This window comes from Arvicanthis niloticus, chromosome 28 (genome assembly GCF_011762505.2).
Source record: "Arvicanthis niloticus isolate mArvNil1 chromosome 28, mArvNil1.pat.X, whole genome shotgun sequence".
NCBI lineage: Eukaryota > Metazoa > Chordata > Mammalia > Rodentia > Muridae > Arvicanthis > Arvicanthis niloticus.
The window spans coordinates 6,325,206-6,352,762 of record NC_133436.1 but is presented as its reverse complement, the minus strand read 5'-3'; the positions used below and the strand labels follow the sequence as shown (position 1 = coordinate 6,352,762).

Sequence of the window (27,557 nt, the reverse complement as noted above, 5' to 3'; positions counted from 1 at the left end):
CTTTAATTGTAGAATCATCAGTGCCTAGAATACTGCCTCATATAAATTTATAATACAAAATGGTAGAAGTATTTAGGGCAATTTTGTAAATTGTTGGAAAGCCAGACTTCATTCATCAATTAAAAACTTTCTAAAAATTTTATTTTTATTTGTAAAGATGTTGTGCTTGCAGGCATGTAAACCACGTGTATGCAATACTTCTGGAGGCCAGAGAAGAACATTGAACCCCTGAGAGTGTATTGTTGGTTGCAATTGTACTTTTGTGTATCCCCGTCTGTAGGGAACCTGTGTTCTCTTTTTCTGTACGTCTTTCTAATTTATAATCTGTAGAAATTATTCTAGCCATTGTGAGATTGTATCTTGTGTGTTGACTAATGATGTAAGTGACCCTTTCTTGTGCCTGTTGTTGGACAAGAGATTTCTGTCTTCTGTAGAGGGACTATACTTAAGACCTTTGCATGTTTATTTTGAAGTCAAGATTTTTTGTTACTTTTTGTTTTGTATTAGGTTCTGAACACAGTGTTCTGGATATTCATTTCTTATCTATGGATTGGTTGAAGGTATTGCTTCTTAATCTGTGGTTTACTTTTTTATTTTGCTTAATGATTTCTTTCCTGTGCATAAGCTTTATTTTATTTTGTTAATCCCATTTGGTTCAATTTTGGTTGCTTGCTTTTTTTCTTTTCACATTATATGTAAAAATCATGGCCAATATCAGAACTTACTTATTTTTTTCCCTAATATGTGGTAAGTTGCATATGTGTGTAGGGGCAGGTATACATTGTGTGCACATGCATGTGGATGGCAGAGGTTGATATTGTGTGTCTTCTCGGTTGTTCACTACCTATTGAGGCATGTCCTCTCATTTGAATCCAGAGGTCATAGATTTAGCCAGACATAAGCACCTCAAACTCAGGGGATCTCCTGTTTCTGCTTCCCAATTGCTAGATCACAGTTGGATTAATAAACCCATCTAGTTTCTAAATAGGCTTTTACAGTCCTCATTCCAGCCCTTCCTCATACATTCAGGGCAAATGCTTTACCTAGTGAGCCATCTACCTCTTAGGAAACTTTAAAATCTTACAATTTCAACTCAAGTATTTAATTTTGACTTGAACTTTAATTTTTGTGTGTAGTCAAAGATGAAAATCCAGTTTCTTTATTTTGGATATAGAAATCCAAGTTATTGATTGGTATGTGCACCCAAACTGGTTAATGAATTTTCTTTGATCTATTGTTGTGTGTAGATGCTTGACATTCTTATTCTGGTTAGATTATTTGACCATTACTACTTGTGTTATTTCTGAGCTTCATGATTTAAAAAAAAAAAAAAAAAGCCAAGTTTTCTATTATTTTAATTACTGTCTTTAGAATATAATTGATTAAATGTTTCCTGTTTTGTTTTTTGTTGCTGTACTAGCAAGTTCTCAAGTGTTTTTTCTGTGTCTATGAAAAATGCAGTTGGGATTTTGTATAGGGGTTTTATTGACTATGCAGACCACTGGTTAACGTATACATTTTCCAGTGCTTATTACTTGAACTCATTAGTATGGGATAGCATTCTTTTTGATGATCACTTTTATAATTTTTCTCTTTTTGTGTGTTTTTAATTTAATGTAATGTGTTTGAGTGTTTCATTTTACACACACACACACACACACACACACACACAGACACACACAGACAGTCTGTGCACCACATCCTGCCCAGTGCCCAGTGCCCAAAGGGTTCTAAAGAAAGTGTCAGATTTTTTTGGAATTGGTGTTATAGATGCTTATGAGCTACCATGTGGATGCTGGGACCTGAACCCAGGTTCTCTGAAGAGCAACAAATGCTCTTAAGCACCGAGTCATGTTCCCGCCCTTTAATTTTTTTTTGTCTGTTTGTTGTTAATTCATAGACAAGAAAACTGATTGTTTTGTATGCTGTTTTATATCCTGCAACTTTTGGATTTAAGTTTTTTTTTTTTAAAATGAAGTCTTTAAAGTTTTCAATAAATAGAAGATCATATCCTTTGTAAAAGAGATATCACCCTCCCTCTACATACACATATTAGATACTTTAAATTTCATTCTCTTGGCCTAATTAGTCTGGCTAAGAATTACAGTGCTGTGTTGAATAGAAATAATGAGAATGGGCATCTTTGAGCTGTCCCTAGTCCTAGAGGAGCAGACTTCAGATTTTCTCCATTGAGAGTGATACTGCTTGGAAGTTTTGTATCTTTCTTCATCAAAGGTAATGAGCTTGCAGCTTTTGCATTTTTATGTGTTTTTTTAAATCTAGTTTTGGTTTGGAGTAACATTCTTAAAGGGAGAACTTGAGAGAGTGTTTTTTGTTCAGTTTTGTAGAAGAGTTTGGGGCAGATTAGTTTACTTCTTTAAATGCTTGGAATTTTGTCTAGTCATTAGGCTTTCCTTTATTGGAAACTTTTGAATTGCTTTGCAATCTTGATCTTGTCTGGAATTATTCATAGTAAGTAGTCTTTCATTTTATTATTCACAGTAAGTAGTCTTTCATTTCTCCTTATTGTTTCCTGTTTCACTTTCTCCTTTGGAGGTTTCTCTGGTTTAAAGGTTTGTCATACCTATTTAAGCCTTTAAAAGTTAAACATTCTTAAATCTTTTTGGACTCTATTTTATTTATTTCTATGCTGTTTGCTTTTTTATGTTTAGACCTGTGGCATCAGCTGTTTCCTTAGTGGTCTCCTATTTATTTTATAAATTAAAATCTCACAAATTTCTTTACTATGAGAATGAAATCAGCTTCATTTTTTTGTTGGCAATATTTATCAATTTTTCCTTTCTCAGATTTCAGCTGTTTGGGGTATTTTTGAATGAATGTTTACATAAGTTTGACTGTGTTAGGGTTATCTAATCTGAAGTGCTGTAAAATTCAAAAGATCACCCCCTGGGGGGGTAAGGGGAGTAGCTTATTGATACTTAAAACTTTTTGGATTTTGTGTTTTCAAGTTAGGGACACTCTCCATTTATTGTTTTCATTGTCTGAAAATGTATGTATGTATGTATGTATGTATGTATGTATGTATGTATGTGTATAGCTTGTATTATATTGTGTAAAGCACAGTAGGTTTAGCAAACCTAGATTATTGCTTCTAACTTCAGGAATGACCTACGAGATTATCATAAAGCACTTTGATGAGGGCTGTGAGAGGAACAAGCAAAATTGTTGAGAGGAGGGAAAAAAAACCAACCGGTCTTTAGGGTTCAAGAACCCTCTAAGGAAATCACAGAAAGAAACTTGTGTTTATTACTGTGGGATGAATGGATAGAGGAGTCTTGAGTTTTGGGTAGGAATAAAGGAACAAGGCAAGTAAGACAGGAAGAAAACTTAGAGGTACCTGATACTTTCAACAGAATAAGAAGTTACTTAGAGGTTTGAATAAAGGAGCAACAGCAAAAATAAGGCTTAAGAAGCTTATAAGGCTTTGTGTGTAATTTTTTTTAACACACAGTGTAATAGATACTCTCATCTGCTTGTTGCATAAAACTTTGTAGACTCAATTTTATTTTCTAACCTACATATTTTGCTTCTAAAAAGACAATCACCTGCCTTGTCCAAGTCTGTTTTGAGTTGTTTCAGCATCTGAGTGAAGATTTGCCTTAATTTAGGATATCTTAATTTATACACCAATTTAAAATCTTGTTCTTAAGCCAGGTGTGGCGATGCACATCCTTAGTCCAAGTAGTTGATTGGCAGAGGCAGATGGGCCTTTGATTTTGTAGTAGGAGTTAGTTTTAGTGTCTTGGATAGTTTGGTAAGAAGCCTTTTATTACATAGCACTTGGAGTCATAGGACATAAACACAAACGTTTAGAAATGGCCAATATATGGTTTATTAAATGCTTCTTACATTTTGTAAAGTAGCCCTTTCTCCAGGAAACCTTGGCTACTTATCCAGAAATAATACAAATTTATAAATGAGATAAGACACACTCACTCTCCTGAACCCTCTCCAAGACATCTTGATATATTTAGATATTTTTGGCTAAAAAATTTAACCCTGGTAAGTATTTACCCAAAATAAGCTCTATTGTTACCTAGATTAGAGGTGACCACGTTTTGTTTTCTGCAACAAGTACATACACATGCATTCTTTTGATTGGGTGTGTTTAATTTCTACTCTGTTGATTATGTGGTGTAAAATGTAAGGGTTTATAAAATATCAAATTAAAATTATAGAAATGGTAAACGTAGGGCTAGGAATATAACCTAGTAGTAGAGTGCTTGCCTTTCACGTGTGAGGCTATTGGTTTAATTCCAGCACTGCTAAGATAATACCAGTGTTAATAATAATAAACAGGCTAGGTATTTATAAACACTATTTTTTTTTATATAAAAGAAACATCTTTTTAAGTTGTGTGTGTATGTGTTTCTTTTAAAGTATGTGTCTATGGGAGTTGGTGTGTGAGCACATATGAGTGCAGGTGATCTCAGATTCTAGAAGAGAAAGAAGGTCTGAGTCCCTGTTGCTGGAATTAAGGTTTTGAGTAGTCAGACCTTGGTGCTAAGAACCCAGATTCAGGTACTGAAAGAGCTTTATTTGATCCTAATTGCTGAGCTGTCTCTGTAGCCCTCAGATTATCTCTTGTACAAAAAAGCAACCCAAAATTTGCATGTTCTTTTATAACTTTAAAATCTAAAAATTTATAACATTTTGATTCCAAAAATTTTAAGCAGAGATTACTGTCTAGTGATTCTTAAAAGTGATACTGAGATGCTTTTGGAAATTCAGGTTTTAATCAGTCATTTGTTTGGATAATGTCTCACAAGGTTTTGTTTTTAATTGTACTCCTTTAAGGAAGTTCTGGAGTTTTCACAGTTTATATTTTGTCACTGGGAAAAATCTTATCAATTATATTTAAAATGTAGCTAGCAAAAAGGAATAGCGTTAGATGTGATTGTTGAACCTTTAGAAACTAACATGCCACTTGGTAGAAATATAATTGGTGAGCTGGAGCAAAGGTCTGTAGTTAAACAGTAAGGTTAATGAATATCTTTTCTTTTTTTCTTTTTTCTTCTCTTTCCCTTCTGTTGGCTTTTCAAGTTGCACTTAGCTGAGGCTGTTTGAAATGATTTTCTTTGAAAGCATCTTGACATTGTTTTAATTGAATGAAGCTGCAGAACTGACATGATAAATCAATACAGAAGTTTTAATGCAAAGCGTAGCATATTAACCTGGAAATTGGATGCAACAGACAAAGTAGCTCCTGTGATTAAATTTTTTTTCATTCCCGCTTAAAACATTTTGAGAAAAATGACCTTGACGATTGAGTTGCATTAGAGTACCTATGGCACCTATGGTATGCACTGTAGCATACTTGAGCTACTTGTTGATTCATGGGTATAGTAGTAGTTGGTTTTTTAGGGTTAAGAAAATTTTATCTGTCATGGACTCAATATTTCTGTTTTATCTGCTTTAAAAACAATTTTAAAGTATGTGATAGTAAGAATTAACTTTTTAAAAATTACGGTCTTAATGGCTTTAGTTATAGCAAAAGATACTCTGTCAAAAGAGTAGTCTATGCCTTTTTTCAATGGACAAATGGTGGGTTAGACAAACTGGCTTAATAAATGATGTGCGTCAAACTTCCTTAAGTGTTAGTCAGCATGCTAAAAGGTCTTCATAGTGGGTGGGAAGATGGCTAAGTAGGTAAAATGCTTGCTGTACAAGTATAAGAACCTAATTTGAACCCCCAGAACCATGTACAGTTGTGGCAAAACCTCATATCTTTAATCCCAGTACTTCTACAGGGAGGTAGGAGGCAGAGAGAGAGAGAGAGAGAGAGAGAGAGAGAGAGAGAGAGAGAGAGAGAGAGAGAGAGAGAGAGAGAGAGAGAGAGAGAGAGAGAGTGTCTTTTGACTCTCCTGGTATATACATAGTTGCAAACAGTCAAGAGGTAGATACCCTGTCTTAGTTTGGAAGATAACTGACTGACACCCAAAGTTGTCTTCTGGCTTTTATATTTCACACTTTTATGCACACTATGATGTGCCTGTATACAAACACCTCCTCCTGTTAAGTGTACTCAGACAGGTAAAACATGTTTCTGTTCGTCATGTATTTTCAGACTATTTTCCTATGTTTGATATATAATATTTTTTAAAATTAAGAAAACTTTTATTTTTAAAGAACTTGCAAATTAAAAAAGTGAATATCTAATTTAGCCAGAACCAAAGTGTATATCTCAGTAAACTTGTATGCTGAGATTTAACACTTTCACATGATTGGTAAAGATCTGGTTAGAGCACAACTGTCACTGAGGAATAGCTGGCAGGACTGCTGCTTTGGAGAAGGGCGTATGCAGACTTTTGAGCAAGGAAACTTGGCTTTCTTTCTTACTTAAACTACTCACATCTATTTCATTACTTATTGTTAGCAACTCTTGAATACATGATTTGTTAATTCAGTTTGAAATTGTTAGGCCATTCCCTGTTCTGCTGAAACATACCGCAACTAAACAAAGTCTGTGTTGAAATAAGGTGACTGTCCAGGTTGTTTTAGAGGCACAGGTATGGGGTTATATAGACTAATAAAAATGAGGAACTTGTAGATGAGCAGGAAGGGCTTTCTGGGGTTGAACACGGGGTGTGGGGGGGCACGTATGAATGATTTCTTGTGATGTTTCTTCTCTCTCCCTCACTACTCTGAAGTTAATTCTGAATTTACTCAGAAAAAGGACACTATTTAAAAAGTTATACAGAGCCACAGGAATTTAATGCCTACTGAGAGAGAGGAGAATGAATCACTCTTTCCCAGGGATGTTCCCCTTAATTAGCCACCCAATACCAAGACTAAATGGTCAGCTCTGCAAAAATACATGTGAACACTAAATGGACCCAGCACAGAGAGTGGGGACTGAGGAGGGGAGGGAAAAGCCATGAATTTGAGAGTGGGAGCACACAGGAGTTGGGGTGATGATGTACTCGTGAATTTAGAAGATTTAAAATATACAGTGGATTTTAAAGCATGCAACTTCAAGGAAAGTGAGCAGGTATGTAACTTCTATGCTAATAGGAAAAAGAACATAAATATATATCCCGGTGCGTTAGTTTTCTCCTGCCATGAGAAAGGGAGGCTGGGTAGAAAAAAAGGAACACAGAAAGGTAGGATATATAGAAAGCATATATTAGAAAGAAATTAGATAAAAATCATGTAGTACAAATGGGGTCAGTTAAAACACAAAAATTGATAGAATGCATTTTGGTACTGCTTATAAGAATCTTAATTAAAATACAAAGAAGATTAAAAATAATATAGTCAAATATACAGTATGAAAAGTCAAGCAAAAATTGTGTCTTATATTAATAGTAATATAAGATTAGTGACAGAAAGCTATTAATGGAAAATAAAAAAACCTATTTCATAATAATAGATTTTACATTTGTACATGTCAGATAACTTAAAAGTCTTTAAAAAGACAGAGAACCAAAATAAAAGTAGAAGGGCAGGTAACCTTAGGGATAGCTCAGTGATAGAGTATTTGTTAATATAGCTGAGGCCCCAGATGCATCTGCAGCCCAAGAACAAGCAACAGTCCTAGTCATAGTAGACTCTACCTCATCTTTAATCACCCACTTAATATTTATAAAAGCTTGGCTGGGAACAATTATGGAGATGGCTCAGTGGGTAAAGGGCTCACAAAAGCATAAGAATCTGAGTTTGACTCTCTAGCATCTCATGTAGTAGCAGTTAGATGGAGACAGTCAGATCCTGACCCATCAGCATGGGTGAATCCATGAGCTTTGGATTCAGTGAGTGACCATGTCAGAGGAAATAAGGAGAGAGCAATAGAGGGTACCTAGTCTTGCCTCCACATGTGCATGCATAGCTGAGTATACACATGCATACAGTTTAGTTTTATTTTTAATTGACTGTGTCCTGTGTTGAAAAGCATGTATGAACAAATATTCAAAGTTGATAATTTATATAGTTTTTGTTGATGTTGTTTGTTGTTTTTTGTCTATAGCATAGAAAGCTAAAAATCAAACTGAAGATAATTGGGAAATTCTTACATCTTTGAAATAAAACGTCATATATTTTGTAGCTGTCAACTTACTATGACTTGAATGATAATGAAAATACTTCTTAAAGCCAGCTTAGATCTATATGTATACTGTGGAGAGGGGGCAGGAAGCATGCAATATGGAAGTGTCCATTTCAGATTTGGAAAACCAGCAGATTAAACCTTTCAGGAAGAAAAGAAGGAAATAAAAAGCTAAGAGTAGATCTCAGTTAAAAGAGGAATGTATAAAGTGAAATGAACCAAAATGTAATTTTAATAAGCCAACCCAAACATGGCAGTTTCAATGAGCTGTTGACTGAACTTTTACCTTTGTGACTGGGTTCATTAAAGCAACTGTGGTTGTGACTGTGGTACTTAAGATAAACATGTTAGTCTTTTAACTAACATAGCATTTCTATCACATTGTTCTTTCAAACACAAGTCACAACGTTATTCTAGATTCTAGAAGTCAACACAATTATATTGATTCCAAATAAAAAGAATATAATGACGTTAGAGGGTTATAGACTTTTTAAAAATGGATCTACTCCAGGAAACAAAATTAACATCAGAATTAAGTTGATGTCTTGGAAGGCTGGTAGAACAGATAACTAACCAGGGACGTAACTGGGCTGTAGAGATGGCTTAGTGGTTGAGAGCACTTCCTTCGAGCCTGAGTAGTTCACAGCCAGCCATAACTACAGGTCCAGATCCCAACACCCTCTTTTGTTTTTTTCCTTGCACTAGTCCTGAACATGGTGCACAGAAACATGTAGGCAAACTGTTATACACATAAAAGTAGAAATTAAAAAAACAATACCTTATCATTGTAGATTGACAAATATTTAAAAAGATTAATCTGAATGTTTAGGGCTTCTCTCTCTCTCTCTCTCTCTCTCTCTCTCTCTCTCTCTCTCTCTCTCTCTCTCTCTCTCCCTCCCTCCCTCCCTCCCTCCCTCCCTCCCTCTCTTAAAATAGATCACTGAAATGTTGGGAAACTGAATCTAGTACTGTATAAATGGAAGACAAATGCATAATGACCAAGTTGAATTCATTTCAGTAATATAAGGTTGGTTTAACATTTTAAAAATTATAGTACTCTATGATCTGAATCTAAGGTAGTTAGCTTACCTAGAACTTTATCAGCCTTGTTCTTTTAAGCTAGTAGCAAGTTGAGAATAATGTACATTTGTGAACTTAAGGTGTGCTGTGTAGGTTAATTTTTTACTCTGGCTGAGATTCTGTTTTGATGGACAACAGCTCAGTAAATGCTTTTATTTAGCTAGATCACTCTTTATACTTTGCATTAATACATATGAAAATTCCTTGTAAAACAATGATTTACATCTACATGGCAAGAAATGAGTTCTAGGTGTTACTTCTTGTTTCATGTTTAAAAGAGACAGAGTGAACAAATGCATATGTATGCTTTCAGATAACTTTGATATAACTTTCAGCAAGCGAATAATTTATATTATCTTTCCCCACAGTTTAATTTTGTTGGGAGAATCCTTGGACCTAGAGGACTTACAGCTAAACAACTTGAAGCGGAAACAGGATGTAAAATAATGGTCCGAGGCAAAGGCTCAATGAGGGATAAAAAGAAGGTAGGTCCTTGATAATAGTTATGTGTCCTGTGAGTGAGAGACTTGTATTTTTGCATGTTAGTAATTGTTTTAGTTAGGGTTTCTACTGCTGTGAGGAAACACCATGACCAAAAAGCAAATTAGGGAGCTCACACTTCTTCAACGCAGGGACCTGGAGGCAGAAACTGATGCAGAGGCCATGGAGGTGTTCTGTTTACTGGCTTGCTTCCCATGGTTTGCTCAGCCTGCTTTCTAAGAAAACCCAGGACCACCTGCTTAAGGATGGTACCTACTGTGGGTTGGGCCCTCCACCATTGATCACTAATTGAGAAAATTCTTACTTCAACTGAGACTCCTTCATCTCTGATGACAAGTTTGTGTCAAGTTGACACACAAAATTAGCTAGTACGGTAATCAAGTTCCACATCTTGTAGATGTTGGCTGTAATCCAAAAATTTTAAGATTTTAAGTAAGAACTTGGAACCATTTTAAGACATCCTTTTAAAAATTATTATTATTATTATTATTATTATTATTATTATTATTATTATTATTCAACTGGAGTATTTGTTACTCCAGCATGATAATATGCTTTGCCACTTATAATTTAGAACCACCTATAAGATTGTGAGTACTGTATTTTATGTAAAAATAAGGAACTAAAACTTGCGGGGGGGAAGACAGTGGCATTTTGTTTTTGTGATAGAGCTCAGGGCCTTGGGTTATGCTGAACAATACTCTATCTACCTCAGAGTGGTCATCACCAGGCCTCTAGGTTTTCAATGGGATTTCATATTCCCAGCAACATCTCCCGCTACACATTTAAAAAAATATATTTTTGTTTTGAGATACCTTGACTTTTAAGCTTTTTGTCATTGCACCTCACTTTTTGGATAGCTGGGATTGTAGACATAAAAAACTGTATTCAGTTCATAAAATGTTTATTTTGATAAACCCTAAATGAGATTGGCCAGGTAGTTGGGACAGTTAGTTTTAGCAATGGTTTTGTCTTTACTAAAAGTGTTTTTCTATACATGTTACTTTAGTAAATGAATCTGCTGTTTTTAACTCGTACGACCACTTCTACTTGATTATTGTTATTGCTGCTACTGCTACTATAATTATTTTGTGTGTGTGATTAAGAGAGGGAGGGAAAGGAGAGAAAACGTAGGGATTGTTTTGTCAGTTTAATCAATCAATTGATGCTGAACTACTTGTTGAAGTATTGTTGTTGGGAAGATTTTATTTGCCTTTTATCCAGAATATTATAAGGCAGAGTGTTTTAAAATTTCTTTGGAAAAAAAAAGATTTTAAATTTTATGAGTTTACTACTATTTACTAAAATTGTTATTCTTAAGAATGATTTTTTAAAAAATAACACTTTTTTTTTTTTCCCCTGTTACAGAGCTATCAGATAGTAAATCTGGGGTCAGTTTATGTTAGGAGACTTTGTGGAGTTTTCAGGAAAAAAAAATGAAAAGAAAAAAAACCAAAAAACCACCCATCAACAAATTGTGCCTTTGTTGTGATGAGTGTATCACCTGAGCCTTACAAGCTGACTGCAACTGCCCCTCTATTTAGCACAGAGAATGGGTAGCTGGAAATTTGCAGCAAAGTCTTTGATCATATCTTTAAATAGTGCCTTTTATATAGTTTAAAGACATTTTTGTGGGAATTATGTTTTCCCTAGTAGAACATCTTTAGATGTATTTAAATTTTTTTTAAATAAAAAATTTAAACACATTCAGAATTCGGTGTGTTGTAATCTTCTGAAAGTTTGGCTTCCACAAGTGAGTGACCATAGGGTGGTGATGACATTGGCCTTGAACAGTACTGACATAGCTGCTTATGAACATTGAATGCAAAGTTTTGACAATTTAAGACACACCGGTCATCGCCAAAAAAGTCTACTAGTTAAGAAATGTTGTTTCTCAAAGAAAATACTGCTACTCTTTTCTAAGTTGCTATTACTTTGGACTGACCTCATTCATCTAACTCTGGTCTTACAATACTCAACAGGTAAGAATTAGAAATTGGAATTGTGTTCTTAGACATGAGCAAAGAATATTTTTTCCTGTCTTTGGCATAGCAGAATGATAAAGAGTGAGCATTACTCAGATTGCCTAGATTAGAATCTTGATTCTGCCTTGTATAGCATTGTGGTGAGGGTTAAACAAATTACAAGTGCAAAACACTTAGAACAAGGAGATGTATATCAGCAAGTACTCAAATAAAGGATAATGACAATATATTTTGTTTTAAACTACAGGCTAGAGGCAGTGTAGGAGAATACTACAATTATTTTACTTTTGTAAATGGTAGTATTTCCTGTTTTCTCGTTACTTCTGAGTAAGTATCCCATGTCATTGTAGGGTTTTTGTCATTGTTGGGAGTTTCTAATTCTTAACTTTACTGGTAAAAACAGTTCCCACATTTTATTTTCTCCTGTTGTCTTTTGAGATATGAAAGTTTTGAGATTATACATGTTATATGTGTATATATGTGTTTGTTCTCTCTATATATAATATATATTATATCGTGTGTGCCATACATATACAGAATATACACATGTATATATTATATAGATGTAGAAAACAATAGTAAAATAAATGAGAACACCTGAAAATGAGTTGAGCTGCAGAATACATTTTCAGTGTTGTTAAATGCTAGAGATTGACCTGTTTCTATGTGACTAATATTTTCTTATGTCTTCATTAATTGCTCTCTACCTTATTTATTGTGTCAGGGTCTCTCATTTAAATTCTCCACCTTATATATTGATTCCTGGTCTCCCATTTGTTGACAGAAGCTAGTATAGTTACCTGAATAGCTCCAGGGATTCTCTGTGTCTTCATTTCTTGTGTATTAGGATTATGGGTGGATCTTACACCCACAAGACTTTTACATGGGTTCTGAAGATCTAAACTGTTCCTTACTCTTGAATAGCAAGTATTTTACCCCCTGAGCCTTCTTTCCCAACCCTGATGTCCTTTCTAAAGTGTTGATAATGAAGTGAAAAGAGAAGGTGTTTTCATTTGCAACTTGTTTGTTTGGTAAATGACATAACAAACAGGTAAGTATTGACATAAATAAAAATAAAATAAGAATGATAAGTATGTTTTAATAGTTACAAAGGAAATTTGTTTAGCTTTACTCCTTTTATCTATATATGCTAAAATACTAACAAAGCTAGAAAAACAACCTTAATTTTCTTACTGCTTTTTATATTTTGAACAAAAATGTTATGATAGAAATAGTGTTTGTTGCTTGAATTCTTCACTAAACACAACACATACTATCTTTTATGGAATTTCCTTGCTTGTCAGTGAGTAAGGATTAGAAAATATACGTACAAATGATTAGCCATGTAGTTCCAAGTCATAAAAGAATGATGTAGACATGCCTCTCTAAATAGTGATGATTGCAAGCTCTGTGTACTTTTAATATTCCTGGAAGATAAGATAGTAGCATGTAATACTAAGATGCTGGTTTAATTTAAGCATGTGAGTTAATGTGTCAATTTTTTTTCTTACTTTGCTAATAATTCATTATTATTGGGCTTACCAGAGCTGGGTTTTGTTTTGATATAAAATTCAAGTAGCCTGCAGGGCTACTTAACAGAAACCATGGGCAGGAACTGATAGAACTTAGAATGCTATCAGGAATGCCTTGTCTGTCCTGGGTAGCATATAGATGGCAGTGTTTCTGTGCCCTCTTCTCTGTAGCTGAGTATGCTTGTGTTAACAGCATTGTTAGAAAATATGTTGTAAGTGAAAATCAGCTACTTTGTGATAATTTCGTCCGATTTATTTTGTGTACTTTTCATTAACTCTTTTCTCAATATTTGACACACAGTTTTTCAACTAATCTTGGTTTTATCACTTGCATTTTATACGTGAGGAAACATTTGTCAGGGAGTTTGAATGATTTGCCAGAAAAGTGGTAGTCAGAACTTGAAATGAAGCATGTATTGTATCATCTGATGTTTCACATTTTACTCTAAGGTGTTTCCAACAGTGACTACCACACAAATGCTGCAACATAGGAACTTAGGAAGCCAATTGAACATTTATTAAATTCTTTAATGCTTTCTTACTTTTTCATAGGTGACAGTATTTTTCATACTGTCAGAACACTGAGGACCCCTGATATTAAATGTCTAGGGACTTCTGACACTCACAATCAATAGTCATGTCTCTAGGAAGTACTTACTGATATCATATAATTTGCTTCAATTTGATCACTATTTGGAGGTTATATCAGATCGAAGAAATTCTAGGAGTGAACTCTACTGCAGAAACCAAGCACAGCCCATCTTTGGTTTCTGTTCAGCTCTAAGGCATTTTTCTAATCTCCTTCTCAAGTTTGATTACTTTGCTAGAGTGACCTACTCAGAATAACATTTTATTTAGGCTTGCCTGTTTGCTGTTAAAGGATATTATTGGATACACATGAACAGCCATATAGAATAGACTCCCAGAGTGAGACATGGGGTAAGGTCGAGTTTCCATGCCCTCTTTTGGGAATGCCAGGATTTTATAGTTGTTGAGCTCCTTATGAGTTTTTATGAGGCTTCTCTGGGGATTGACAGTTGGTGACATCATTGGCCATTGGTGATAAAGTCATCTTTTTTTTTTTTTTTTATTAATTTTCATTTATTTATCTTATGTATATGAATACACCATCACTCTCTTCAGAAACACCAGAAGAGGGCATCAGATCCCATTAGAGATGGTTGTGAGCCACCATGTGGTTACTGGGAATTGAACTCAGGACCTCTGGAAGAGCAGTCAGCGCTCTTCACAGCTGAGCCATCTTTCCAGCCTCAATAAAGTCATCTTTCATTCCCTTTCCTGTCCTATTTCTGGAAACCAGAAAACATCAACATTTTAAATTAAAATGATGTTGGTTTCCATTGCAACCCATTCATATGCTGGGACTGTCCCATAACCTTTAGTTATCAATTACCCCGTTAGTATATAAAGATACTAAATGAGAGCTGTGTTGCCAGGAAATAAAGAACAGATACACTCATGAATCACAGTATCATATACAGATTATTACTCATCTGAAAAAACTTACAATGATGGATTTAAAAAATGAAATATTCAAATATGTATGGGGATAAGACCCAATGTAAACATTTATGTTTTGTATACCTTTCACATATACCTTGTAGTGTGTACAGTTTTGTATTGTTCACCTGCTTTTTTGACTACCACCTATTATGTGTTGGCAGTTACAGAATTTTATAACATGTCAACACTCAGAAATGTTTTAGGTATTTTGGAATACTTGATAATTTCTAACTAGGGAGCCTCAACTTATGCAGTAATTCCCTTGATATTCAGAATCCCTCCACAAGGACTTAATCTTAAGCTTTTTAATAGAAAATTGTGTTCTTGAACAGAATCCATAATACTAGAGAATTTAGTTTTAAGACCTAGAACACAACTGTCTTTTGTATATAACTAGGTACTTTGAAATTTTGTGGAATGACAGTTATTCTATGGCAAAAAAAGTCTACTTCCAAAAAGGAAGTCTTGGTGGGACCATTTTTAAGATTTCTATTATTAGTCTATATATCTGTGGGTTCTTTCCTGTCATAAACTGGAGGGAACAGAGTGTTCACGCTGTGAATTCCTGCCTCACCTCATCCTGTTGAGTTGCTTAGTCAGATCTTCCCATGACTGAATGTTTAGAGTTGATGAGGCCAGGTTAGTTAAGCTTGTCATACAGCAGTTTGCCAACTCAGCAATCTTAGAATCCTGCTCACTGTGAAGGAGGCTGTATGGTCGGTCTGCCAGTCTTCTAGGACTCCTAATAGTGGTGGCTTATAGCACCAGCCTTTATGTAATACCTAACTCAGGCTGTGTGTCAGCCTCAGGAGCTAGTGAGTGGCACTGTTCCTGTCTCACAGGATTTGAGGTTTAAAGGGATATAGTAATGCATTCATTCCCCTCTGTATTGAGCAAAATACTGCTCTGAGTACAAGATTACCTGTGTCCATGGGCAAATTCAGCTGTGTCATGCCATTTTCTGTGGAATGTGGGCTTTTTTAAAAAAAAAATGTGTATTTGACTAGTTTGTCTTTTGTAGAGCTGTGCTTTTAAAAAAGCAAAACAAAAACAAAACTAAGGAGGTACAGCATTTTGTGTGACTATGACAAGTATATTATGTAATAGAAAACATAGTACAATTTTTGAATTTTCTCTCAAAGTATTTAGTGTAACAGTTATAAGATCATTTCTAAGATAACATTCTTAAATGGGCATATATATCTCAAGTGAAATATTTTACACTAGCAATTTATTAGATTCATTAACTTTCTTCTGCTTTTTATGTAACTTATTTTGTAAATATGTAATACTGTATGAGAATTGGAAAGTGCCACATGAACTTCAGTCATTGTTGCTAAGATTGGCAACCTGAATTGAATCTCTGGGATTCTGATGGTGAAAGAAAGAACTGATTCTGACAAGGTATGCTCTGACCTCCACATGTGGGCACATTCACACACACACATAAACAAACACTAAATATAATTAAAAACCAAAACCATTATTCTAGAAACTACTTTTGACGTTTGGGGATGTTTTCTACGTCGTTCAAATAATTGTTCATGTATACATATCTTTTATAGACAGTAAAGTGGATCATGCTAATTCATAATTTTAGATATCTCCTGCAGTATTCCAATCTGTCCTTTGCCATTTTACCAAGTAATTGGAGCTATATGCTGAGGGATAGGAAGGTATACCTGTATGAAATTCCAAGTAACATTAACAGTATGCACAAACTAAAATTTTCTCCTTTTTTAAGGGTCTAAGGGCTGAGGTGCTCTTCTCCCCCCACCCCCCATTTAGTTATTTAGAACATTTTTTTATGGGCAATTACAGTTGTTTCAACATTTTGAAAGAGATAAATTAATTTAGTTTGGAGTTGGTATATTACTTCCATTAGTTCTCAAAAACTCTTATGGATTTTACTAGTTGCATTTTCATCATGGATTAACAGTTGTCTCTGTCTCAATGGTTTTAACAGCTAGTGGCACAATTATCTAACACAAAGACAGCTCCAAAGAACTTGTTTTATTGATTCTGTTGAATACTCTGTTCTCAGTAAATAATACCGTAAGCACAGGTATGAATATTTAAAACATCTTTTCATTGTGGAAAAAAAATTGAAACAGCAGGACAATCAGCTGCCTAATGGACTGTTACTTTTCTACCAACCACACCACCACCACTTCTTTCAGAAAGGAACTTCTTATTGCCCTTCCCATTTCTCCCCACTGCAAGTTAGGTTATTTGAGGAGTAAATTCTGGGCATATAGTTTCAACTTTAAATATTGTATTAGGTAGCTCTAAAATAGACTTAGTAATATGTTAATTTTTTATGTCACCAAATATGTACTCAGTACTCAAAGTTCATGTCCCATAAATGTAATTTTTAAAATGCTTGTTGAAATTATATCCAGGGCTAGGTAGGTTAGCATACCCTTCTAATACCAGCATTACACAGGCAGTGAGGCATGCAGATCTCTTGTCGGTTCTAGGGCAGCCTGGTCTGTACAGTGAAACCCTATCTCAAACAAAACAAAACCCCACAATCCATAAGTTATATACATTTGAATGTCATCTACATTATGATTGAGTGGTAGAGCCCTTAAGCTAGTGTTTCTCAGCTTACAGGTTTTAACCTTTTTGGCAAACTTCTATCTCCAAATATGTTACAATTCATAACAGTAGCAAGATTACAGTTTTGAAGTAGTAAAGAAATAATTTCATGGTTAGGGATCACCACAACATGAGGAATTGTATTAAAGGGCTGCAATGTCAGGAAAGTTGAGAATCACTGTTTTAAGCCATTTCTTTACTCAGCTCCATTCTCCCAGTTTTCCCTTTCTACTGTTTTTAAAAAGACCTTATCAAAAGGACTTACTGCATTTTACAAAGATTTGATTGATTGGAGTGCTGAGGAATGTACCCAAGATGTCTTACCTACCACTGAGCTATACTTGATTGTGAATTTTTTAAAAGCAGAAATGGGGTTTATTAAGAAGGGTAAGCGAGACAGGTAAGAAAATAATGGTACACTTCCTTAGAGTGGCAGGTGGGGCAGCGGAGGAGGAAGGAACAGGGCCTTTATGTGAGGGACTATAGTTTGTTCAGAGAATTCAGTGGCTGGTTACCTTTTCATGGTAGCATTTTACATAGCTGTCACATATATTTCTTGGATATTTTTGATGAGAAGAGTGTAGTCATTAAGATCTATACCTGTCTTCATTTTTGTTCCATATATTAAGTCTGATTTCTCTATGATGTAAGCAAGCCTGATTATTTTATCAACTTTTTACTTGTTGCAAAACAGGTTATGCCTTTTACTAGCAAGATAAGAGTTTTTATGTTAAAAGTTTGAAGAAAGGTTCAGTTTTGTATTCACTACCTCTTACATAGTGAACTGGTTCTCAGAAATGCTGTAAAGGTGAAGAACAAGGTCTGCTTTTTTTTTCCTTCTCACTGTGAATGCATATCAACAGTTGTGTGTTTCACTTGATTGCTGTTATTTTTTCTCTCATCGATGTAAAATGATGATTCATTTGTTCCATGCTAAGATAAAACAATTTTGTAACAGGAAAAACACTAGCTGCTGGTGTTGACAATGAAAGCAATTTATTTATAAATCTTAGGATTTATCTGACTATGTGTATAAATCATTATCCCTTAAAATATTCAGAATAGTAGTAGTTAGTATGGGGGTGGGTTATAGGCACCATGCTCATGTGGTAGTCTGAGGACATATTGCTGGGCTTGCTTCTCTCCTTCCACCTTGTGAGGCTTAGAGAATGAACCCAGCTTCCGAGGCTTGGCAACAGATACTTGTATCCACTAAGCCATCTCACTAGCCCAGTCCTTTCATCCACCTCCTTGTCCTGTGTGTGGTTATGGAAAGTCACACACATGCCAGGTGTATCTGCTCAGGTGTATAATTTCCCACTGGTTCCATAGATTACAGTATACTCAGTATTTTCTACACTTCACACCATTACTTGACAGCATTTAAAAGGAACACGTTTATATAGATAGCAGTTTCTCTTAATAACTATATCACATTCACTTGCAGTATGTCACTATTCAATTACATCTAATCTCCTGCTGTTATACATACAAACAATGGTCTAGTGTTTGTCTTTTGTGCTTGTCTTATATTCAGAAAAGAATTATAAAAAGGAAAGTGTGTATGTGTGTCTGTGTATCCATTGCATTACCAACAGAATTAAACTTCTATGTGTTATGTAGGAGACTTAGCATCTTTTACGGGCATCAGGGAAAAGCAAATTATATATAATTATGCCTTAGATTGGGTAAGTTTTGACTTTCTCAGAGAATTCTTAGCTGAAAGGGCCTTTTTCTCATGCTTTATATTTCTTATTCCTTCCTTTGTATCATATCAGAAACCACTTTCTCCTTTGTTACTTTTTTTTGGTTACTTTTTAAAAAGAATATTTTATAAGTTTTTTTTTTTTTTTGACAATTTCATATAAGCATATATAACTTGGTCTTATTGGCCCTGAATTATCTCTTTTTACTTAACCTAGTTCTCTTACCACATCCCCTTTACACATTAATGTCACTCTTGAAAAATGTATTTATTTTTATATTATATACATGAATGTTTTGCCTTCATGTATGTCTGTGCACCTTGTGTGAGCCTGGTGTAAAAAGCAGAGGGTGTATCAGATTCTTGAACTGAAGTTCTGGACCATTGTGAGTCTCCAGGTGAGTGGTGGGAATTGAGCCCAGGTCCTCCAGTAAAACAGGAAATGCTCTTAACCACTGAGCTATTTCTCCTGAGTTGTCTTGCCTGCATGTTATGGATGTCGTATCATCCACAGGCTGTGTGGGCAACCTAACTAGTAGGCCATATTTCTCTTACTCAATCAGTCAGTCAGTCTCTCTCTCTCTCTCTCTCTCTCTCTCTCTCTCTCTCTCTCTCTCTCTCTCTCTCTCTTTGATATGTCAGGGCTCTCTCTGTATTGCTGGTTGTCCTTGAACTCTCAGAGATCCATCCACCTAAGTGGTAGGAATAAAGGCGTGTGTGAGCCACCACACTGGGCCTGTTGATAATTTTGACAAGATGAAGTAGTGAGTAGCAAACGTTAAAAGATTTTCTCATTTTAAGTGGGGTTTTAAGTCAAATATGCTTGAATAGTAGTATTTAGCTATGGCAACAGATCAGTTGCTATAGAACTGAGACTGTCCAATTCTGCTGCTACCTAATTTGGCTTAGAAAGAACCTGACTAGGCTAGTTAGTCTTAATCATCTTTATGGTAACAATTGATATTTCTGTTTATAATACTATAGATGATTGTTACTTAGTTCTTATTACCTCTTGGAGTTAATACTATCTTTTAAGACTTTTACCTTAAACTAGCTTTTACCAATGGGCTGGTTGGTTATTGACAGCAACAATAGCAGTGCAGCTTCACAGTGCTTGTAGATTATGCTGTTAAAAAAATACAAGAACTAGTGAGTTCTCTCATAGTTTGAAGGCTTTATGGATACTAGATGATGAATTTCCAGAAATTAGAGGTGAGGTGCCATAGTAAAAGAAAGGTTTGAGGTACAGTTGGAGTAGTTTGAATTGGCATTGAAGACAAAGTTGAATGCTATGTTAAAATTTATTTTCCTTTTGTAAGCAGTTGTTTAATGTCATGTTAATTATTTTTTAGAAAACTAACTTGACAGCCCTGGAAGAAATTGACTGAAGAGGCAAGTCACAAATGATAATGAAGCCTCAGATAACCCACTTAGAAATTCTATTCTTGTAATAAAATAAGATTCATGTCTTTGAATAGTCAGTTCTTTGATCCTTTTATAGATAGAAATTTTATTTTTAGTTGGCTCATAATTGATACTTTTATGAGGTACAATTTGGTATATTAATGTGTATGTATAATTTATAACCAATCAGCACCATGTTTCTTTGTGTTAAACAAAAATATGCTTAACCTATGCAGAGAGTTTCTAACAACTATCCTTACAATAGCTCTGTATTGGAAATAACCCAGATGTCATCTTGTAAGAGAATGTGTAAACTCTGGTGCACCCTTGTCATGGAGCAACCTGCTGGTGTACATAAAAAAGACAGAGTGAAAATGAAGACAGCTATGTGTGTAGAAAGGCTATGCTTACTGCATGGTTCTTTTAGATGACATTCTTGAAATGGAATGAAGTGTTTTTAGTCATGAAAAGGAGGCCCAGGATTTTCTGCATGCTGAGAGGGTTCTATAATATGATTAGAGCAAGGTTGCTATTTTGATAATGATTTTATAGTATAGTTTTTTAAAAAAACAGTGGCAAGAAAGTTTTGTTTCTGTTGTTGTTTTAACTCATAAACACATTCTGTCATTTCCTGAAAATTAAAATGTGATTTCTTAAGCATCAAAAAAAAAAAAAAAAAAACCCCACAAACAAACTAAAATTAAAATTTTATATCCACTATCTCATCAGTCCTCTGGCCTTAATATTAATAACACATTAAATTAACAACACATCTCTGTGTCTCAGTGTCTTTTGCCATAGTTCACAATGCCAGTGTCTTTAAAGGTGTCTGTATAGCTGACAGCTAATAACTTGATTTACTTATGCACTGGCTAGTTTTAGGTCAGCCTGACACAAGCTGGAGTTACCTGAAAGGCGGGAACCTCAGTTCAGGAATGCTCCCATAAGATCCAGATGTAGTGCATTTTCTTAAGGAGTGACTGATGGAAGAAGACCCAGCCCATTGTGGATGGTGCTATTTCTGAGGTGGTGGTCCTGGGTTCTCTAAGAATGCAGGCTAAGCAACCCATAGCAAGCAAACCAGTAAGCAGCACTTCTCAATGGTTTCTGCATCAGCTCCTGCTTCCAGCTTCCTGCTTCTTGTGAGCTCCTGGCCTCATTGCTTTCGTTGATAAACTATTAATATGGAACTGTGATAGAAATAAATCCTTTCCTCCCCAAATTGCTTTTGGTCATGGTGTTTTATCATACCAATAGTAACTCTAAGACACTTTCATCCTGTATTTTTGCTCAAGTGAAGACATGATGTCTTGTTGAGCTTTGGAAGTGGTTGGTTTTTAAAATAGAAAAAAAGCCTACTGTATTAGTTCCTTTTAAATCCCTGTAGTCAGATAACTGTCAAACTTTGGGAAGGAAGGTCTGTTGGTCAGGGGATATAGTCTTATCATAGCATCCATCTTGGAAAATTCCAGGTGTGGCTTGCTCTTCATATTTCTTCCAAAGAGTAAACAGAGAGGTCAGGTGAAAGAGGAGCTAGGTATCACTCTAAACCTACCACCTCAGTAGTCTGTGCCATTTATACCTCACCTCCTACAGGTTCCAGATCCCCCCAAACCATGTAATGGGTGGTGGAAGGGTAGGCAAGTGTTCATATATGAATCTATGGGAGATATTTCAGATTGAGACCTTAACATTTATTCTTTTGCAAAAGACTAAATCAGTTCTTTTCAAAGCATCTATGGTTTTAAAAACACTTTTAAGAAAAATCAAACTCACTGGAGACATTCTCATTGTTAAATCCAGTAAAATTAGCTTTCAGAGAAATGGACTTTTAAGACAATTTAACTTTATTTTAAACTTCGTCAGCAGATAAAATTAGCCAATGGGAAATGCTGTTAAGGTTTTGTAAGCATGCTTGACTTAACCTGTTTACAGGCTATAGTATAACTTGTGGCATGCTGTCAACTGGTTCTTATGGAGCCTGTTTGCTGCCTTTTTTACCCTCATATTTGTTTCAAAAGTAGAAAGTAACTTTAGAGTATTGAGGTTTTTAGAGTATTTAGGTTTTTAAATAATTATTTTACTTTGATGTGCAATCCTTAAAATTGTGAGACAGTTTTTAAGGGGTAAAAAGATGAACCCAAATGAGAATTTTCTTTGTTTATTAAAATGAAGTCACATTTTAAGTAACCTATAAAATTTAAATTACTCTGCCATGGATCTAATCACAGGATAAGTTAATTGTCCATGTCTAGTGAAATCAGGCATGAATTTCAGTAAAGGGAGAGTCCATTTTATCACTAGGTCCTCTTAATGAGCCTTCAAAAATTAAAGCTTTGAGTGGATTACAGCCAGCTAAGGAATATTTGAGTACTTTTGTAGTTTGGTTATATATGGCATGTTTTTGCTCTGGAGTGTCCTGTTTAGCAGTGACAGAATTAATAGGAAAGTACCACTTGTCTATATCGTGTGCTGTATTGCTTGATTTTCCTATCCATAATCCTGCAATGAAGAACATCAGTTAGAAAACATCTTTAGCCGTGTTAACAGCATATTGTTAGGCAATTTCATGAATCTACTGAGCCTCTCAGTCTACCCTAGTAGTTGTATTTTTTTATTTAGTTTTTTTTAGCTGTAAAATACTTCTCTTGCAATTTTCTATTGCTCTTCTATTTTAAAATGACTGTTAAGATAGACCAAATTCATTCTTTCTATTTATCTTATCTATCTTATCTTATCTATCTATCTCACAACTTCCTGTAACTTCAGGGTATTTGATGCCCTTTCCTGGACTCCATAGATGTCAATACTCTTGTGCACATAAATGTGTACAAACAGATACATACACATACACATACACACAGAGAACTTAAAAATACTGAAGAAAATTTAAAAAGATACTTTTATTAAATTCCAAAGATTTCATATTGCGTTATGCCCTTGTTCAGTAGACTTTCTATATTCAGATTTCTCTAGCTTTTTTTTTTTTAATTGTATTTCTTCCCCCAGCCCAGTTCAGTCCACGTCACAAACAGCATTTGTGTGCTGTATTCTTTAGTCTCCTACTTAAAATAGGCTATTGGCCTTCATTTTAAATGATTTGATAGCGTTTCTATTTTTCATGATTAAGATTCAAGCCTTTGGCAAGAACGTTTTTAAAAATGATGTTTTTTTTCATTAGTATCACTTAGCAGTTAAAAGGGTAGGCTTGGCTCTTTTATTTGGTCAGTTGGTTAACAATTTTGATTGCCATATTTTTCCCTAAAGCATAAGGTTAAAATTTGAAACATAAAAGTGATGTTACTAATTCCTATGCTATAAGCAAAAAGGTAGGGGTATTTTGTAGATAATATGAGTGATCATAATAATTTTCCAGCTCATGTTTTTTTTTTTTTTTTTTTTTTTTTTTGTTCTCTTTACACTGCATGATTCTCTACATGGTAATGTAAAAAACTTACAAAGTTTTAAATGGTTTTCAGTCAAGTGGCTAGATTATTTAGTAGTATCTTATAGCATTTAATTTATTTGTTAATATTTTTGGATCTGTATCTCTGTGAACAGTATGCTTGTATCATGGGGTGCGTGCATGCATGTGTGTGTGTGTGTGTCTGTCTGTCTGTCTGCCTGCCTGCATGTATGTATGTCTATCGTCTGTGTCGACAGACAACTTTGGAGTTTGTTATTTTGTTCTGCGAACCAAGCTCAACTTGCCAGGCTTATTTGACATTCACCTTTACCTGCTGAATTTTCTTGTTGGACCCAAATTTTATTGTGGTTTTTTTTTTTTTTTTTTTTCTTCAGTGTATTAATTACTGGTATCATTTAATAGGAATTTTTTTTTAAAGGCAGGTTTGTGCTCATAGCTCAGACTAGCCTAGAACTTACTAAATAGCTCTTGCTGGCCTCAAAGACAGTTCTTCAACTTAATCTAGTTATTGTGTTTTAATTATAAACATGAGCTAAAATAATACACACTCAGCTTTAAAAAGCTGAGTATATTAAAAAGTAATTTTAATAAGTTTTATAATAAGTTGTACATTATCCAACCACAGTAACTTGGCATTGATGCTAGGATATGTAGGCTCTTTTCTTTTTGGTAATTTTCCATGCTCCTGAATACACATTTAGGAAGTCACCAAAAGAGATGGCAGCTGCATGTATTCGGGATGTTTATGACATTACCAAACGGGTGGGAGAGCTTGAAAAAGAGATGCTTTGAGACAATACTTGGTTAATGAGTTTGCTTGTATGTACAAGAGAAGAGAATGGGCCTGATTGCTCACAATTTGAAGCCTGAAAATGTATTTTTCTGGATCTGTGTATTTGCATATCTAATTGCTATGTAATCAAAACTAAGTGAACTGTAGCTACTTCAAACTTTAAAATGAAAGGCAATCATCCTTATGGGGAGGAGGGGGGACCCCTAACTTGCAAGCTAGCCTGAATATTAGCATTATAGTCCTCTTGTGCTTAATTATAGGTGTCTGGCTGAGCAGTAAATGTATGCTTGTGTAATAGAGAAGCGAGTGTGACTCTGACACACCAGTGGAGCTCTGCTGTAACAGAGCCTGAGCTTTGAGAGCCATTACTGTGTATCTATTGTGTGCATTGGTGATAGGGGATGGTGCCAGGAGTGCTAATTACCTGCTTTTTTTGATATGGAAAGCAGTGGTTCCACCAGTGACCTTAATACTAAAACTCAAACTTGTATTAAGCAGCTAAAATATGCTTGGTTTTCTGATGGAAAGAATCCCCACCCCCACACACCCAAGCTGTTTTCTGACCACTTTGGTTTTTGTTAGCCCTTTAGGGTTAAAATCTGTTTTCTATAATATGAGTCCTTTGGGTTATTATAGATTTTTCTTTTCACTGTGTTATTAATTTGAGAGACAGTATATTCTTTTTTCATAGTTCCTTCCTTTTTTATTGGATATTTTATTTATTTACAATACAGATGTCATCCCTTTGCCCCATTTCCCCGCCCTAGAACCCCTATCCTATACCACCCTCTTTCATTTTAATTACATGCATGTATTAAGGTCAGTTCTAGGTTGAGTGTCTAGCAATATAATAGATGCAAATAGTCAAGGAACAAACAAGACAATAAACATAAATAGTCAAAGAAAAAGCAAGGCATTAAACCCAATTATGTGAACACTCCCATGATCACTGTTTCTAAAGGCTTATCAGGATGACCAAAGTATCTGACCCTACTTCCCTGTCCTAGCGCAAGGTCATTTTCACATCTGAAGCCTGCTTCCTTGTTCTAGCCTAAAATTTAGATTTCTGTCTGAAATTACTTCTTTGTTCTGGCCTAATATTTAGATTCCTGCCTGAGATTACTTCTTTGTTGTAGCCTATGATTTAGATTCGTATCTGAAATTACTTCTTTGTTCTAGCCTAATGTCAGATTCTTTCCTGAAGCCTACTTCCTTGTCCTTGGTCAATGTCATATTTCTGCCAAGCAGCCCATTTTCTTGCCCTTGGCCCATGTCAACTTCTTGCCAAGCAGCTCCAAAGGTTCTCCACCTCTCCCCCTTTTTGATTTCATTAACAAGACTGAGCCTATCTTAGGTCATTCTGACAAGATTGCCTTTCTTACCCATCGTGGAATATGCATTATCAAAAGCAATGTACTTATGTCTTAGGTTGGTAAGGTTCTGTGCAGAATCTTACCCGTCCTTGGCTTGCCAGCCTGTTAAATTAATAACTCTTGTCTGGGGGGTCAATTATCAGTTTCAAGTCATGTACTTTAACTGCCAGACTGTTGATGTAGTTAGAAACAAGCTTTAACACAGTGGGGAGAAATAGAAGTATTCCCAGGACAAGAAGGGCTAGCCTGATCAAGCTATATATGCCATTCCTGACCAAATGGAAATACTGACCTAAGGCCAAGGATAATTTTATCAGCATTATCTGCAGCATCAAAGCTCAACAGAGCAGCATTCTTTAAATTTATAATCTCACTATGCAAAGTTAACACACCCAGAGAGGTGTTAGGATTATGCCAAATATCCTACAGGTGTCTTTCAACTTTTTTCTAATTATAATGACAATCATTGTGAATTTCAAAAGTAACACTACTCCAGTGATATTTGTCATGATACTTGGGATGGCTTCTAACTCTTGAACCCTGAACCTCCTTCAGATAGTTTGAAGCGGTTATAGAGCATCATCCATTGTTCCAGATACCTATATAAATCCTCTTGTATACTCAATACATTAGTAACATTTTTTTTTTGCTAGATGGTTAACAAAAATTGTTGTCTTAACTCCCTGTGTCAATGCTATTGCAGAAGCAGTGGTGCTAGCAATTAATGGAATTAAAGCTGTTATACCAGCAGTAATCAAGCCCGCTACCCTCTTGCTTCTGCTTAAAGCCTAACTCACTTCTTCCAGTATTTTCAAGCTTTTTTTCAGCGAATCAAGGTTTTCTAATACTCAGGGCAGTGAGATGAAAGCTGGTTGATAGACCTCCCCATAACAAACATGCCATGTTTCAACACACTAACACAATTGGAAATTAATACAGTCAGTGCAACTTACAATAAATATTGTAGAAGAGACAAAACCAGTTTTAGCTTGACAATTAAAAGAGACGTAAAACATGCACTAACCCTTGTTTGAAATCCAGATCCCGTCCCAACTTTATCTCTTGCTATTGTAACATCATAGTGAGCTACAGGTAGCTTCCAGATATGTCTCTGACAAAGTCCAGATCCAGTCTACCAAAAGTAGACTGTTATTTCCAATATTGGATTGATTTCTAGACTAGTACATGATTGAGTCCTAATATCTGGTCACCTTTAAGAAGAATACAAGAGACATTATAATTTCTCTTTTTGATTTTCTATCCCACAAGGTCTAAAAACTTGAGGCAAGGCAGCTTGTTCCATCTGGGATATAGTCAATCAAAGATGGGTCAGGAACTTATGTCCAATACAGCTCCCCAGTCACCCTTGTCAGGGCACTCAACAAACTTATAGGTAGGCATCATTCTTTGTCTCACCAATCTTTTTAGAGTTCCATAGGCCTCTTCCACAATACCTTGTCCTTGAGGATTATACGAAGTCCCCATAATAAATTGTTGACAAAAAGCCTTGACTGCTTGACTACAATTGCCAGACCCATTACCTGTTTTTTCTATTTTGATATTTTAT

The 27,557-nt window shown here is 35.1% G+C and overlaps 1 protein-coding gene across 7 annotated transcripts in view; it reads left to right on the top strand.

Annotated features, from left to right (window-relative positions):
- Qki (QKI, KH domain containing RNA binding) overlaps nucleotides 1-27,557 on the top strand; it is a 109,955-nt gene that overhangs the window by 36,959 nt on the left and 45,439 nt on the right. For all 7 annotated transcript variants that reach the window (XM_076926636.1, XM_076926634.1, XM_076926639.1 and 4 more), the window contains exon 3: nucleotides 9,514-9,630. In XM_076926636.1, coding sequence (XP_076782751.1) covers nucleotides 9,514-9,630 — 117 coding nt within the window. The remainder of the gene's footprint in view (nucleotides 1-9,513; nucleotides 9,631-27,557) is intronic.